The sequence below is a fragment of the Phascolarctos cinereus genome, unplaced genomic scaffold (genome assembly GCF_003287225.1).
Source record: "Phascolarctos cinereus isolate Bilbo 61053 unplaced genomic scaffold, phaCin_HiC Scaffold_3;HRSCAF=262, whole genome shotgun sequence".
Taxonomy (NCBI): Eukaryota; Metazoa; Chordata; class Mammalia; order Diprotodontia; family Phascolarctidae; genus Phascolarctos; species Phascolarctos cinereus.
Window position 1 is genome coordinate 8,258,143 of NW_027555736.1, and position 16,211 is coordinate 8,274,353.

At 45.8% G+C, this 16,211-nt stretch overlaps 1 protein-coding gene across 3 annotated transcripts in view; it reads right to left on the reverse strand.

The window, feature by feature from the left end:
- The window catches only part of DOCK1 (dedicator of cytokinesis 1), a 577,278-nt gene that overhangs the window by 218,946 nt on the left and 342,121 nt on the right, over positions 1-16,211 (reverse strand). For all 3 annotated transcript variants that reach the window (XM_020973593.2, XM_020973592.2, XM_020973594.2), the window contains exon 28: positions 1,530-1,631. In XM_020973593.2, the coding sequence (XP_020829252.1) occupies positions 1,530-1,631 (102 nt within the window). The remainder of the gene's footprint in view (positions 1-1,529; positions 1,632-16,211) is intronic.

Consider the following 16,211-nt stretch of genomic DNA (forward strand, 5'->3'; position numbering starts at 1 on the left):
CTGCCGACAGTGAGAGTTATCAGAAAGCGGAGTGTGTCGCCTCCACCGGAGGCGCTGGGCTCCGTCTTGAAGACGAGAGATCTTGAAGGAAAAGTAGGATGCTCGCCAGATAGGACTCTGACTCCGGCCAAGGTTCAACTGGAGGATTTCCGCACTCCCTTCTACGTCTGAGACTGCGCCATTTGATGAAACAGATCTAGTACTTTCCCGCTCCCCAACAAAGCGGCTTCCACGGCAGAGCGATTTAACTGACAGAAATATCCCCCCAACATTCTCTCCCACTCTGAGCAGGGGCCCCACATAGCAAGATCTGAAGTCTAACTTGTCCAGGCTGACGTCAGCCCCAATTGAAGGGAACGAGGCCAACCTGTTGGGTGGGTAATTTGCAAAAATCGCTTGACTTAGGGCGATGCAATTTCCAGGTCATTAGGGAAGCAGCTATAAATCCCCTTCTACTGTAGCAGCCCCTAATTAAGTTGTATCATAGTTGTAGTGAGCATGCTAGGGAACAACAGTAAGAAATGGTGCTGAGCTTCAGTCTTTGTAGCTAATTAATAATCCAGGGCCATTTAAAACTGAAAACACACTTGGGCTCCCTCGTACAATAGGAAATGCTACTCACAAACTAATTACTAGCTACTTTTGATTACCCCTCCTAGCTTCTCCCAAATTTCAACACAGAGAATGCACAAATCAATAGCAGGTCTACTGATAGCGAGCACCTACTCTAATGAATTGTTTGATTTGTCTGCACCAGCCCTTCTGCTGTTTTACTTTGCCTGCAGCTAAAAGGGAATCGCTTGGAAACTCAGCCCTCTCACTCACAGAAGACTCCAGAGAGGGTTCTGAGTAGGCAGGTGCTTTGCATCCACTTGGTGGACCATGCTATCTCAGCAAGAACTGGGCTTCAGAACATCTGAGACAGGGAGCAAGATGGGAAAAGTAAGCCCTCTTCAGTTCTGCTCAGTGGTTTCTTTGGTTCGGATGAGGTGAATTCTCACACTTAGCCACATTCAAATGGGCATTTTTACTGTGTGCACTAAAAACGGCGGCACTTTGAGGGCTGAGAGCTGTTTGCCTACTTTTGTGCTGTCTTTGGACGCTTGGGCTCTGGTACACATTGGGAGCCCAATAAATGCCCACTAAATCAAAGTGGATTCTTTTTGTTACCACTTGAGTCCTCCTGCCAGCTGACTTTTCTGGACTCTGTGGTGGTGTAGACCACAAAACAGCAGGTCAGGGATGAGCAGAGGCAAAGGTGGATGGCTCCCAAGTGAGTTGTTCCAATAGCCAAGGTCATCATCCAGAGCTGTGACCACAGTGGGATTCTCTTTGACCCTACATATTTGCTACATATTTGAGTCTGTATGTCAATGAACTTGGGAACTATTTCAGGTTTTAGGTCTGCTGCCCTCACCCCCTCCAATTTTGCGAATCCACATTCCCTCATCTTCCTCATCTCAAACAGCACCTATACCGTCATTCCACCTGCCCATCTGGGAAGAACTGAGGGTCAGCAGTGAACTCACCACCACATCAGTCCTCATCTTTCCAAAGGTCTTGATGAGGTGAGCGTAGTGATAATCTTCCATCTGTCTTAGGATTGCTGTCATGCTGGCCACAAAGTTGCCCTGCAAAGGAAACACCAGAGGAAACAAGGTGAGATGAAGTCGGAGCTTACAAACAAGTCAACAACCAAAACAAACAAACAAAAAGAAAAACAGCCTCAAGCTATCAGCTCCTTGGTGGGTTCAGAAGAACCCTCCAATTCAAATGTGGTGACTTTATCAGCTTCCATTTCAGAGACTCATCTGGTCCTAAGGGGAAGGGGCTTTGGGGCAGGATTATAGGTTAACCCAATCAGAAATCCCCCCCTCCCCCAGTTCTTAAAGAATTCAAGGAATGGCTTGTTGATAATGTAAGTGTGGCTCCCAAGCATTCATTAACTCAGCGGTTTTGGCTTTGCAATACATGGGATGCTCTGAATGATACAAATGATGTACCATTTAAGAAAAATGTATTAAGCACTTATTGTACATTCAGTCTTCCTCTCCTTCACTCCACAAATATGGATCATGCACCTAATACTTGCAGAACACAGTGAAGGGCAGATATGGTGCTCCCTTAAGATGGGATAAGAAGAGAATCAGTCAGTCAGCTAGCATTGAAGAGGTACCCACAGTGGGCCAGGTGCCCTGCTAAGTTCACAGAACCAAGATTCAAAACTGGATCTTTTGGTCTCCAACTCAGCATTCTTTCATTATACTATGAAAGTTTAAGACTGCATCTTCTCTATTTGTATGCCTCCAATCCCACTCTGCTCTTGAAGAATGGATGACCAGGGAAACTCAGCTCTAGTCTCGAATGGGACAGGGCCACAGGTTGACATACCTGATTCTATTCTTGGCTTTCCCAGTCCCCATTCCTCTGGCTCTTTTTTCATTAGATTAGACCTATAGACAAGGTGCCACAGAACATAAGTCTTCTCTCAAGCCAGGGGACTCACTTTTGAAATATTTGAAGGCAAGAGTGAGTGGGGCCAAGGACTTAAAAGCCAGAAACCTCAGGGTTTAGGCTCCCATTCAGACACTTCATGAGTGATTACTGATGTCTCCACCCTGGGCATTGGATTCCTTTTCTGTCAAGTGAGGGTGAAAATATGCATCTACCCCCTCATAGAGTTCTTAGGAAGAAATAGCCTATACAGAGCACAATGTGCTACGGACATCTGAGTTATTCTTATTATTATGGTCATTGCTGTTGCTGTCCAAATAAGTCCAGAACAGAATGGAACTAATTTTTCACTTTTTTAAAGACTTGCCATCCAGATGACCTAGAAGACTGGGTATGTGTCACATCTCTGCTCTCAGCAGTGAGCTAAAAAAACAGATGCCTTTTATTTCAAAAAATCTACATTTATCCTCTTTAGGCCAATCTAATAACCTTCACTGTTACCCCAAAAATGAGGAATGTTCCAATTCTCCATAAGAAAAAGACTGATAACCAGGATCCACGCTCATCAGAATGTAAAGTGGGAGAAAATGGATGTCTGTCAGGCTGAGCAGAGGAGGAAGAAAGGGAAATGAAACAAGAATAGAAAATGAGGACCTAAAAAAAACAACAAAAGAAGGAAAGCTCTGGTCAGCAGTGAAGAGCAGTGAGGATGTGAATCAGACTTGGTGTTTCCACAAGGATCAATGATAGTTCTCAGCGAGGAAAACCCTTGAATGTTACAGTTCTGGAAACCTGAAGTCCAGCTTTGGCTCTGTGGTCCTCACCTGCCTGAACAGTAAATGATTCCCTACATCATGGGTAGGGTTTTGCCAAGAAGGAGCATAGATAGGTTCAGTAGTTTCAGTATTTGTCAATGGAGCCATATTCTGAACCTAACTGTTCCCTCTCAGATTAACTTTTGAATTGCCAGTTTTTCTCTAACTCTCCTTTAATAAACAGCAAATTTCAATCAGTTGTCTTAATAATAAGGAACATTCTTATGCCAGCAAAGTATTTAAAATCAGACACTGGTCTAGATACTTTGTCTCTATACAACACGCATCTATGTTGCCCTATCATTTCTCAAAGGAGCCGTTATGAAAATGGTAAATAGCAATAATCCTAATACGGGGCCTTCACATGACTAGCGCTGAAATGGAAACGACTGAAGAAGGATGATATCTGCTGAGTTGTAGTGAATGTTCAGGGCCAGGGCTCTAGAATGCGCCAAATGCAACGTCTGCAGCTGAACACAAACCTTGGAGATCCATAAAAAACACAGAGCTCAAGGTAAGCTAAAGGGATCCACGCTCTTTCTTCCTTAACATTTAGACAAATGATATCCTTTGCAGGTAAATGCAAATAATCTCTTTTTACTCCAATAATCGCCATGAAATTATAGACTATTTTACCTAGAAAATTAACAGAGAAGGAGCCTTAGAGACCACCCAGCCCTAGACCTTCATTTTACAGATGAGGCAAATTGAGGAAGTGACCATCTCCAAGAGGGGCAAAGTTGAGGCCAGAGACCCAGGTATCTTGACTTCCAATTCACTGTCTCAACATGATGTGTGTTTAGCTATGTTTCTTCTAGAACTGATAGCAGATTGCTGTGTCAAATAGAGTAACAGAAAAAGAATATATGCAGAAAATTTGTGTAGGAATAAATATAAATTGTCAGTGACCAGTTCATCAGTTAATTAAAAAGCATTCATTAAGCACCTACTGTGTGTCAGGTACTGCATAAAGTACTGGATAATAATGGTAGTATTTACATGCCACTCTAAGGACTGCAAAGCAAATTCACAAATATTATGTTGGAATGTCTATGCTGGCAGGTGGGTGTTCTTAGTATCCTTATTTTACAGATGCAGAAACTGAGACAGACAGAGGTTAAGTGACTTCCCCAGGATCACACATCAAGTAAGTGTTTGGTGCTGGAGTTTGGATTTGAACTCAAGTCTTTCTCACTCCAAAGCAAGCACTCTGTCTACTGCGCCAACAGCTGGTCTGTGCAGAAACGAGCTTGGAAATGGCAGCTAGGTGGTGCAGTGGATAGAGCACTGGCCCTGAAGTGAGGAGGACTTACGTTCAAATCCAGCCTCAGACCAAACACTTGACACTTACTAGCTGTGTGGCCCTGGGCAAGTCACTTAACCCCAATTGCCTAAAAATAAATAAATAAATTAATTAACTAATAAAATGTTTTAGGTCCTTCTACTCCTTTGTAGAAAGAGGGAGAGCCTGTACGGATGCTGAATTTTGCATATTTTTTTTCCCCAAATGTATTGATTATCTTTGCTGAATTATTCTTCTCTTCTTTTTATTTAAACAAAAAAAAAAACAATTTTAAGGGGTGGCTCTGGGGGAACGGAGATGAAGGGATTTAGAGGGAAATTTGGGTAAAATAGAAACTAAAGGTATCAACAAAATCTAATAAAACACATAAGGGAAAATAAATAGATGTTTTATTTACCTACTTGTTCATTCATTTATTTATTCTTCACTTGCTACAATTTCCCACAGATGCCTCTCCATCCTAGTGCTTATTTGCACTGATTCCTCCTCTCTCTCTCCCTCCCTCTCTCTTTCTCTGCCTCCCTGTCTGTTCCTCTCTCTCTCTCTCTCTCTCTCTCTCTCCTCTCTCTCTCTCCTCTCTCTCTCTCTCTCTCTCTCTCTCGTCAGGTTTGCTTAGCTCAGCTCTTTTAGAAGTTGATTCCAGGCAACCCATTAGGAAATGGACATTTTTTCCCCCTTTCCATACATTATTCTTCTGAAAAATGATACAGGCGATAATGTATGTAACTATGGCCAAGGTGGAATCGATGGTAACCTTCCTAAAATGGTACAGGGTGAGTCCAGAAGGACATTAACTGCTCCTGTCGATTGACTGAATGTAATTCAAAATCAGAGCCCTATTCATGGACCTGGACTAGTCCCAGCAGTTGGCATGCTGCCTCTCTTAAGTGAGAATAAATTTTGAGACCTGTGTCCAAGAAAGTTCCACATGTTTTTCAGGTAACAAAGTGGATTCCGGTTGATGGTGAATTCAAAAGAAACATTTCCATTTCAAATGGGTGCCCTGCCTCTGCTCCTGAAGTTTTTCTTCCTTTTTAGCAAACACTTAAGCTATTACTAGGAGAATCTCATTTGGCAGTGACTAAAGGGACCACACACACAAAAAAACCAACAAAAAACAAAAAAAGCTAGGTATCCAAACCTCATTAGAACTCGAATCTGCTGCCCATGTGTGGAGTTGGCTCCTGGGGCTTTTCCTTAAGGCACTGCTGTTGATACTTCTCCATGACACGAATGTTCACTGTGTCCTACCTTTGCAACCATCACCCAACCAAGGGTAGCCAAAGGGGAAAAATCATGGGAAAGGGAATGTCTGTGGGTTTGCAAAAGTGCTGGGTGAGTGGATAAAGCAGCCATGCTTTATTATTATTTATTCCTCCACTGGCTGCAGCTGGATTTCAAATGAATTTAGCAAACGTTTATTACGCAGCCCAGGTGAACAGTACAGGCAGCCCTGTGCTAAGCCGCTCGGTTGACAGGGAAGAGAAGCAGGTGGGGAGAAATCAGGGACGGCAGGAAAAGACCCCCAAACCCAATACACCAATAATGAGAGGAAGATGCCGTGGCCTCCACTGGAGATGCAAAAGCAAACAACACAGGGCTTCCACTTTTAGAATCATTACAATCTCACAGGGAGGAAAAATCACATAGCCCAGAATTTTTACTAAAATCTCAGATCCGGAAGGGGCCTCAAAAGCATTAGTCACAACCATACCTGCAAGGGTTACAAAGCACTTCGTGAAGTAACCTTGCCAAGGCCCTACTCGCCAACCATGTCCATCCCATGGGAAGCTTGGGACGCCGCCCCTGGCTCCTCTGCTATGCACTTATCTTATCAAGTACAAGACCTCCCTTCAACTTGGCAAGCCCCCTCCCCACAGACTACCCACTCACCCCCTTACTGAGCACTGCTTTATGTGTGGTCTTACCCAACTGGAATGGAAGCTCCTAGAGGGCACAGGCTGTCTTTCCTTTTGCTTCTAACACAGCAAATAACAAACACTTAACACTTAATAAATCTCTCCCCCCCGCCCCCAAATCTGGACAAGTGACGGTCTAGACTCTGCCTGAAGACATGAGGAGGCATCGATGACCTCCTAAGGCTACTCCTTTCACTTCCGCTCTGTTCTCTTTATTAATCTCTAATATCCACAAAGAACTACAAAAAGGCAGAATATAATGTGGGAAAAGGAGAAATACAGCCAAAGTCATAGGAAAAGTCAGATAATGCTATTACTAATAACAAAAATAGCAACAGCAAAGAGTTTGCATTGCTATAACATGTTACGGTTTAGAAAACCTTCCCTCGCTGAGCTAGCTCACAACAGCTCTGCGAGGTGGGCATGGTGATGGGACTGGACAGAATAAAACCCCAGCTGGCTATCTGTCTACATGACATTACAGCAGGTAATGGGGATAAGAAGCTGGAAGGAAGAATACTTGGGATGGGAAATAACAATAATAAATAAGCTTTTCTATAGTGCTTGCTATGTGCCGGGCACCGTTAGAGCCTTATAAGCACTTTACAAATATGATGCCATTTGATCTTCCTAAGAACCCTGGCGGGGGAGGGGAGGAGAGAAGGTGCTATAATCATTTTCATTTTATATTTGGGGAAACTGAGGCAAACGAGTTAAGGGATTACCCAAGATCACACAGCTAGAAAGTGTCTGAAGCTGGGACTAAACTGAGGTTTTCCTGAACACAAGCCCAGCACTCTATCCACGGGGCTCCTCTGGCTGCTTAATCCTCAAGGCATTCGTCTTCAGGAGGGAGCCAGCCAGTTTCTTCAGGGCTATCTGGCTTCTAAATAATAGGGAGTTCTAGAAGGTTTCAGGCAGGCCCTAAAGAAGAAGATGTGGAGAGCTGAGGGGAGGATGGGTCAGGGACAATGATAATATGGGACTGAACATGAGGGACTCTCGTGACTGTAGAGGGGGGAGGTTGGAGGCTACAGCTATTGCTAGAAAGTCCTCCTGGCTCCAAGGCTGGTGCTCTCTGCACAAGGCCCCCTTAACTCTCTGATCTGGGGGTTTCAGTGGGCCACAGCTCAATGATTCAACACGAATTATGGGACACATTAAAGGGCAGCTGAGAAAGAGAAGGCTGTATTAGGCTGCATAAGGAGACTGTGATGTTGTACCTGGCCCTCGTTAGGCCATGTTGGCGGGTCTGTGTTCAGTTCCAGGCTGACTTTTTGCAAGGACATTGCTAAGCAGAAGAGAACGTGAGGAGATTCATTAGGATAGAGACGGTTCTCTGGGTCACCCCATGAGGACCCTCTAAAAGGACTTTGATAGGCCTTGAAAGGACCTGGGGGAGGGAAGAGTGAAAGCTCTTGTCTAGTATCTGAAGGGCCCCAGAACTCACAGCCATAAGCAATGGGTAGAAGCTGAAAAGAGTCAGGTTAGGGCTTGATGTCCCAAATTTCTTCCTGACTGTAAGTGAAGCTGTGCCCAAGCAGAAGGAGACCAGCGGCCTTGGAAAGGAGTGCAAGCCTAGAAGAGCCAGAGGCTAGAGAGGACCAGGGAAGCCTGAAGGAGCTCTGGCCTGGCCTGTGGCAGAGAGGGCTGCTGGGGAGTTAGAGTCCAGACCTGCTGGGGCCTCTAGGGGCCCTTCCAGCACACAGATTCTGCAAAGCTCCCCAGAATGGGATTTTGTCTTGGAGCGAGGTTAGCATAGACTACAGCATCAGACAGGCACAGAAACTCAAGCATTCTCGTTGCTTGTTTGTTATGTGATTTCAGGAGAGTCACTGAGGCTCTGTGATCCATTTCCCTTCTCAGCAGAACAGTAATGACCACAGTTATGAATGTCCCCAATATTCCCCTCCAGGTTGATAAAAAGTCCATCAGTGGTATTAAGACAGAATATAGAAGAAGGCACAAAATAAATTACTCCCTTATTTTTCTCTCCTGATCCCAAAAGCCCGAGAAACAATGAACTCTTGAGCTGAATGATAATCCAGGCAGTCCCTGGCCTCTGGTGATTCACATTCACAGAGCTGGGCCAAGGACTTCCTTCGCTCCAGCTGGTGGGCAGGACAAAATGAACCGACATCAGTCCAGGTTCTAATGTGCTCTGCAGACGGATGTGAGAGGGCCCTCTCTGGAGCTCCGAGGAGCACCGGGTCATGTGTAGCCATGTATGAGCTGCCTCTGTGCACAAGCTGTTCTCAGCTGGATGGAACACATTCTCTCCTCACTCCCAGCTGCTCCAACACTTCCCAGCTCATTCCCACCTCCATCTCTAAGTTGAGTCCACCCTAGAGCCCCCCAGAAGGGTGGGCCCTCATGCTCACAGTCATGGATTTGGAACCAGAAGGGACATCCAAGGCAATAAGAGGCCACAGGCATTTGTTAAAGGCTTATTAGTAGGCGCCAGGCACCATGCTAGGCAATGGAAATCCAAATGCAAACACAAAAGCTTTAAAAAGCTTACAAACGTAAGAAAAACACCTACATGGGGAGGGGAGGTGGGGGGACAGGCTGGGAATCAGAATCAGGGCTGGGAGAAGAAGGAAGGGTGGATGGTCAGGTTCCTTCCTCATCATGGAGGTTCCAGGAAGAGCCCACCAATGCGAGAAGGAGGTTCCAGAGGCAGAAAGGCCAGACTCAAGAAGGAAGGCAGCAGAGGTTGGGGGGAAATACAGAGAAGTCAGAAAAAGAAAAACATGGTCCTTGACTGCAGAACTTGAAATGGTCCACAGATCTCCCCTCAGAGGGGCTGAGGCTCTACTACCACATCGACCAGCTTGGAGAAATGTAAGCCTCAATGACACAGGGCAAAGGGCCAAGTGGAGTAAAAGCAGGTGGGGGAGTGAGGGGCCAGAGAGACAGGAGGAGGGGAGAACAAAAGAATGAGCCCAGGGAAAAATCCCTCTGCCTCCGTGGCACAGAAGGAGACCTGGAGGAAAGGGCAGACCACACGTGACAGAACAGCGCCAGACCAGCCAGCCTTCCTGCACACCAGGGAACTGGGGCTGGTGTGTGGGCGTGGGCGAATCCACCTCAGTCTTCTCCACGGCCTGGGGGAATCAGCCAATCTTTCAAGCAATTCATTAACTAACAGAAGGCCAGCTTCCAATGCAATGAATCCACATCCAGTTCTTTTAAATGGCTAGCAAAGGAATTGGGGCATGTCATCTGCAATTCACTAGTTACCTGCTCTCTTCTCCCCTTTATGCAGCGTGCGTGTCCACACGCGCACGCGCACGCGCGCACACACACACACACACACACACACACACACACACACACACACATACACGGGATCAGACCTGTGATTTCAATGGTGTGGAGAGATGGCAAAAAAATGTCCTCTCCCAATCACCTCTCAAGAATTTATTAAGCACCTATTGGTCACAAAGCACCATGCTTGGCACGGGAGACACAGACAAAAATGAAATAATCTACTGTCAAGGAGCTCATCTTTTGATAAGAAGGGGGTGAAAGCAGCATACATATAAACATATATATACAGAATATAAATATTTGCTGAATAAATACAAGAGAAGAAGAGGGCCTTGTGAAGAAGGATGTGCTTATCCAAGGCATTAAAATGAAGGATGCCATGAAGAAGGGACAAGGAAGCATGCTTTCCAGGCATGGGAAATGGTTAATGCCAAGGCTCGGAGATGAGAGATGGGGTCTACATGTTAGTAAAAGATAGAAGGTCAGATTGATGAGAACAAAGGAGGCAGTGGGGAGCATAATGTCCACTAAGACTGAAGAAGTCAAGCAGAGGAAGTGACATTTTAGGCTCAAGGCAACAGGGAGTCACTAGAACTTTTTGATTAGGGGAGTGTCTGGGTGTGATGTGTACCCAAGGAAAGTCACCTTGGCAGCTGACTCAAAGATAGACAAGAGGGAGGAAAGGACAGGCAGGGAGATTAATTAGCAGGCCAGAGCAGCAGCCCAGGTAAGGGGCAATGAAGTTCTGAACTAAGGTGGCAGGCAGCGCCCTGAGTTGAGACACGGGCTTGCATAGAACAGATGCTGTGGAGCCAGGAACAGCACAAACTGTCAACAGATTTGTGAAATAAGGGAGAGGAAGGAATTGAGGAAGCCACAGGAAGGACAGATGCAAGCATCTGTCAGGCTCTTAGCCTGTCCCAGGCACAGTGCTAACAGCAGTTAGTAGCCAAGGAGTCTGGCATGTCCAGCGGTGTGGTGCCTTGGACAGAAACAGGGACATTTGGCAGAAGGGTGGGTTTGAAGTAAAGATCATGAGTTTTGTGTCATATAGGTTGAGTCTGAATTGATTAGGAGGCATCCAGTTTGAAACATTTTAGAAACAGCTGGCAATGGGAGAATGCAGCCCAGGGAGAGAGATAAGGGTTGCCATAGAGGAGGCGCGTCTTTCCAAGGGATGCCAACTGAACCCATGGGGCTGACTGGGTCCTCAAAAGAGTGAATAAAGGAGGAAGAGGGTCCAGGACAGAACCTGGGGGACGGTCACAGTTAAGGAAGCAGCATAGGGAAGAGGATCCAGCAAAAGGGAACAAGAAACAGCAGCCAGTCCTATAAGAGAGAGGAGAGCAGCTCTGCAAAAGCCCAGAGAGCAGAAGGTGCCCAGGAGAGAGAGAGGGCAGGGAGCAGTGGGGAAGGAAGCAGAAAGGAGAAAAGAGTGAGAAAAGACTGACGCAGATCAGGGCTTTCCCTGCATTGGAGGTCAAAGAGAGTTGCCTGGGGCACTGAGAGATTAAGTGATATGCCCAGGGTGACGCAGTCAGAAGGGGCCAGAGGCGGACTTGAACCCAGGTCTCCCTGAGGCTGAGGCCAGCTCTCTATCCCCTATGCCAGGCTGCCTCTCTCGTCTCCATCTCGAGCAGACAGTACAGACTGACTCTGAGCCGCAGCCAGAATTAAGCAGGAGCAGGAGAAAGCCTGGATGGCCTTCAGGAAATTGCAAGACTCGCTTAATGGCCCCAGGCTGGTGCCAGACACAAAGCGCAGGCTTTCCAGTGCCAACATTTCTCCGCGCGGTTCGAGAGCCCCAAGACCAGAATGGAGAGTCTCTAAAGAACAGAAGACGAGCCCCACGCAGACGCAGAGGGGCAATGGGCAGGCACTGGGCAGGGGGGAGCAGGCAGCGAAAGAGGGCACGGAATGAATGACAAAGAACGGGAGCGTGCGATGTCATCTATGGAGAGAGCAGGCAGCTGGAAAGGGAAAGGGCTGATCCGGAGGATGGAAGGAATGCCCAAGGAAGAGGGAAAACGGGAGGACAGCGCCAGGGATGTGGAGGGGTCCGCATGATGCTAGGGGCGAGCGCATGAGCTAGGGGCGAGTGCGGGCAGGCGCAAGTACCCGGGGGCCTCCCCCGGGGGAAAGTGATGGGAAAACCGGGACAGGAGCCCCCCAGGACAGAGCAGGCATCACACGGGAGCCTCCCCCGGGGGAAAGTGATGGGAAGACCAGGAAAGAAGACTGGGAGGAAACATCTCAGCGTTCCCACTAACCCCCAAGCCACTGGAATGTCCACAGAAGGTGCAAAAGGACAGGGAAAAGGGAGCTTTCAAAAGAAGTGTTCAACATGGAAAGCCACAAGAAAGATTACTCTGAATCTGAGAGAGAGAGAGAGAGAGAGAGAGAGAGAGAGAGAGAGAGAGAGAGAGAGAGAGAAGAGGGAGACAGAGAGGGAGGGAGAGAGAGAGACAGAGAGAGAGGAGAAAGGAGAGAGAGAGAAATAGAGAAGAGGAGAGGAGAGAAAAAAGGGGGAGAGGGAGGGAGGGAGAGAGAGAGAGAGAGAGAGAGAGAGAGAGAGAGAGAGAGAGAGAAACACAAGTTCAATGCTGCGGAGGTACCAGGGACAGAGGTAGCTTTGGAGGAATACCCCAGAAGACCGATGGGGTGTGGTCTGTAGCGCCTCCCAGTTCTCCCAGAGTTTTTCAAGTTCTCATCTGCCCTCTCTTTGAGTACCTGAGGATGTAGTTCTGAAAGATCTCATGACATGAAATCATAGATGGCAGGGTAGAACCACAGGCTCCTCATTCAAATAAATAAATAAATAGACAGACAGACAGACAGATAAATAAATAAATAACTGATCCACTAGGTGGCCCAGTGGATAGAGTGTTGAACCTGGAGTTAGGAAGACTTGAGTTCAAATCCAGCAGCACAAATTTACTACCTATGTGACCTTGAGCAAGTCACTTCACTCAGTTTATTGGTTTGGTGAAATGATTTCTTGAAAATACCATAAAGCAACAATGACAATAAGAACTTGCCCTTTGATACCAGTCCAAGGGGCTGCAAAGTATTTACCCCGTGAAAGTCTTTGGATGTAGGCCCCACCAAGTTGTAGGACCCCATTTTGCAGAAGAGCAAACCAGGTGTCTAAGGCCTTACATGACGGTCCTGGGCCATGGAACACAGAGCTAGTCGGTTTCTGATAACTGTCTCCTGATAGGAAGCCATCATCTCTCAAGCTGGGCTTTTCACACTTTCACTGGGAAAAGCTGGATCTTGAGACATTGTCGGGGTCACACCTGGGCCTGTGAGTCATTCTCTAGGATGACCTGAGGCTGAGGGAAGGGCAGAATCTGCTGGGACTGCTGTCAGACGCAGGAAGTTCCCTATGAAACAGCTCACCCTCATCGAAAGGGGGACCGATATTTAACTCTTCTCTTCATGCAAGGCATATTCAGGGTAAACTGAACGTTTATCTGCCTGGAGCAGTTCCCCTTTTATTGTTTACAACCATCCTTTTGTATGTCTGTGAAACAAAATGAAGCATATATTTTTAAGACACTCAAAACGGATATGTGTATCTGTGAGGTAATGAGCCCTGATGAGCAGCAATGTCACACGTGTATATAGTGGGGGCATCGTAGGCTAAGCTGAATTCAGACAGGTCCAGTGTCTCCTGGACACCTAGGTAGCACAGTGGACAGAACACTGGGCCCGGAGCCAGGAAGACTCATCTTCCTGAGTTCAAATCAGATTTCACACACTAACTAGCTGTGTGACCCTGGGCAAGTCACTTCACCTTATTTGCCTCAGTTTTCTGATATGTAAAATGAACTGGAGAAGGAAATAGCAAACCCCTCCAGTATCTCACCAAGAAAACTCCAAATGGGGTCATGAAGAGTCAGACACGACTGAAAAAGGAATCAGCAGTAATAACAACAGTGTCCCTTATCACCAAAGAACCGAAAAGCAAAACAGCAAATTTTGGGAAAAGAAGCTTCTATTTTCCTGTTGAGGCAGGCAGTTATTTATACAAGAAACAAGCAAGAGGGCAAATCTGCACCTAGCTGCCATCTCCTGGGGTTACTCTTGTCTACCTATTCCAAGTAAAGCAATATTCCAGGCAATAATCTCTAGGGATTCCCACGCGGGTCGGAAGGGCTGGGCCAAGGAGGCTCCAGCAATGGCTCACTGGGGACAGGGGCAATTTACTCCGGCATTCCATATGCAAACTGTGCCCTGCCTGCAATTTCTTAATGTGATTTATTCATTCAGATCACAAGACAAACAACCAGGAATGCTGAAAAATTAATCTTCTTTTAAAAATCAATAAAAGAGGCAATGGGAGAGCCTGAGAAAGCTTATGATTTTCCAAGTCTTACTCTGTGATGCATTGTTTGGAACTGTATCTTAACAGAAACAAGAGTAATTCAGTTTTAATAAACTCTCAGTATCGAAGGACAGATCAATACGTCGAGGTTGATTTCTGTCCATAAAGGACTGTTACTGTCCAGGTAATAGACTGTATATGAAATTCTCTTGGAGAAAATGGAATTTTAGTACAAAGCTCAGAAAAACCTTCCATTCTCTCAATTATTTTCACTCCTTTAGAGAGGGAAAGCAAAGAATCGCTTTTACAAAAATAAAATTAATGTGAACCCTGAAGCTTTTCTAATGTATGATATAGCAAAATAATGAACCAGGAAGGAAAATCATTCACTCACGAAGCATTTATTAAGTCCCTACTGTGTGCTACGCAAAGTGCTGGATATGAACAGAAGAACGAAAAAGGCCTTGGCCTCAAGGAATTTACATTCTATTTTGAAAAACAACATAAGCAAAAATTGAAAATATACAAAAAAGTCAATACAATGTAATTTCATTGATCAGAGTTCTGAAGGCTTTCCCCGGTGTTTAGCTTGACAATGTGATGCTCATTGGCTAAATGATTCTCCTGTTCTGTTCAATTTACCTGCTGCAGTTGATACAAGTCTTTCCTAAGTTGATCAAGACTATTCCATTGTATCCACATCCAATAAGGTGATCGTCTGCTCCAGAAATGATGGGCACCTCCCTTGTTGGTAGATCTTTGCTGCACTGAAAAGCATTGCTATAATTTTATTTTATTTTATTGACAAAGGAAACCTTCCCTTTGTCTCTGAACTCTTTGCCAAAGAGCCGTATCATGGGGCCAACAGGTGGGCATGCTTTAATGACTTTGGGTGCAGCATCCCAAAATGATCAGACAATTCCCTGTTCGACCAACAGTGCATCAGTGTGCCTGTCCACCTGCAACCTCAACAATTTTCCTTATCCTTCTATATCACAGTTGCCAATCTGATGTGTGGTTTTAATTTTCATTTCTCTTATTATTCACGATTTACACTATTTTTTCTTATGATTCTTGATCATTTATATTTTTTTCTTTTGAGAACTGACAAGTCATATCTTTGATATGGGGAATGGAGCCCATGTATTTTGTTGGGCAGGGTAATGGCACAGTTAGATGTGTGTATGAAGCAGATTTTCCTGGTAGCAGATTTCTGGAAAGGTGAAATATTTGAAGCAGGGAGAAGAATTAGGAAGCTACTAGAATAATCCAGATGAGAAGTGATGGGTGCCTGGATTAGGGTAGAGAGAAGGCATGCAAGAGGCATAGCATATCCATACCACCTTTCCCCAGCGGTCCACACCCTGCATCCTGTGGTGCGGTAGTGGGAGCCATTCAGATCCTGCTCTGACACAGCTGAGGGACCTGGCATGAGCTACTCCCCCATCAGCTTCCTCCCCCGTAAACTTGGGGAACTAGATAAAATGACTAGGGACCCTCCCAGTGTGGGAGCTCAATGAGTCTATGAATCATATGGATTTACACTAAGACCCTAAAGAACCGGGACTGTGTGTGATGAGATTGGGGGGGTTCTCTTTGTTTAGGGAGTTAGTAAGCCTGCATCTAGAACCTACTCAAAAACAAAGGTCCAGTGGATAGGTGAAGTCCAATAAGTGTAAAATAAAAAACAAAAATCACCCTGTTCTAAGAGAGTGCTAATCTTTTTTTAAGTAAGACAGCGTTTGCCATTTTATAGGAAACTAAACACAACCAGCTGGGTGTTTGTCGTTGTTTTTCAAGTACTGCTCTTATTCAACCTGGGAGGGAGGCAGGCAGGCCTTGCCTGCTAATGGGAAATCTACATTTCACTGCAAAGAAAGAATTTTACAAAGCAATTCATCTGTGCCTTGGTAATTCTCCAGAGAGGCTGGCTTGTTTTCTGTATGCTACACCTAGAAGACACGGAAATGAATAAATCCCCCCAAACTGCTTTTAGGCAGGAAAGCCCGGAGTCCTCCATCCACATGGAGAGAGGAATCTGACAAATCCAACAGCTGTGTACATTCCATACTACGTACCTGAAAAAGGAAAATGTTCAGGAGCCAGAGCACACACGT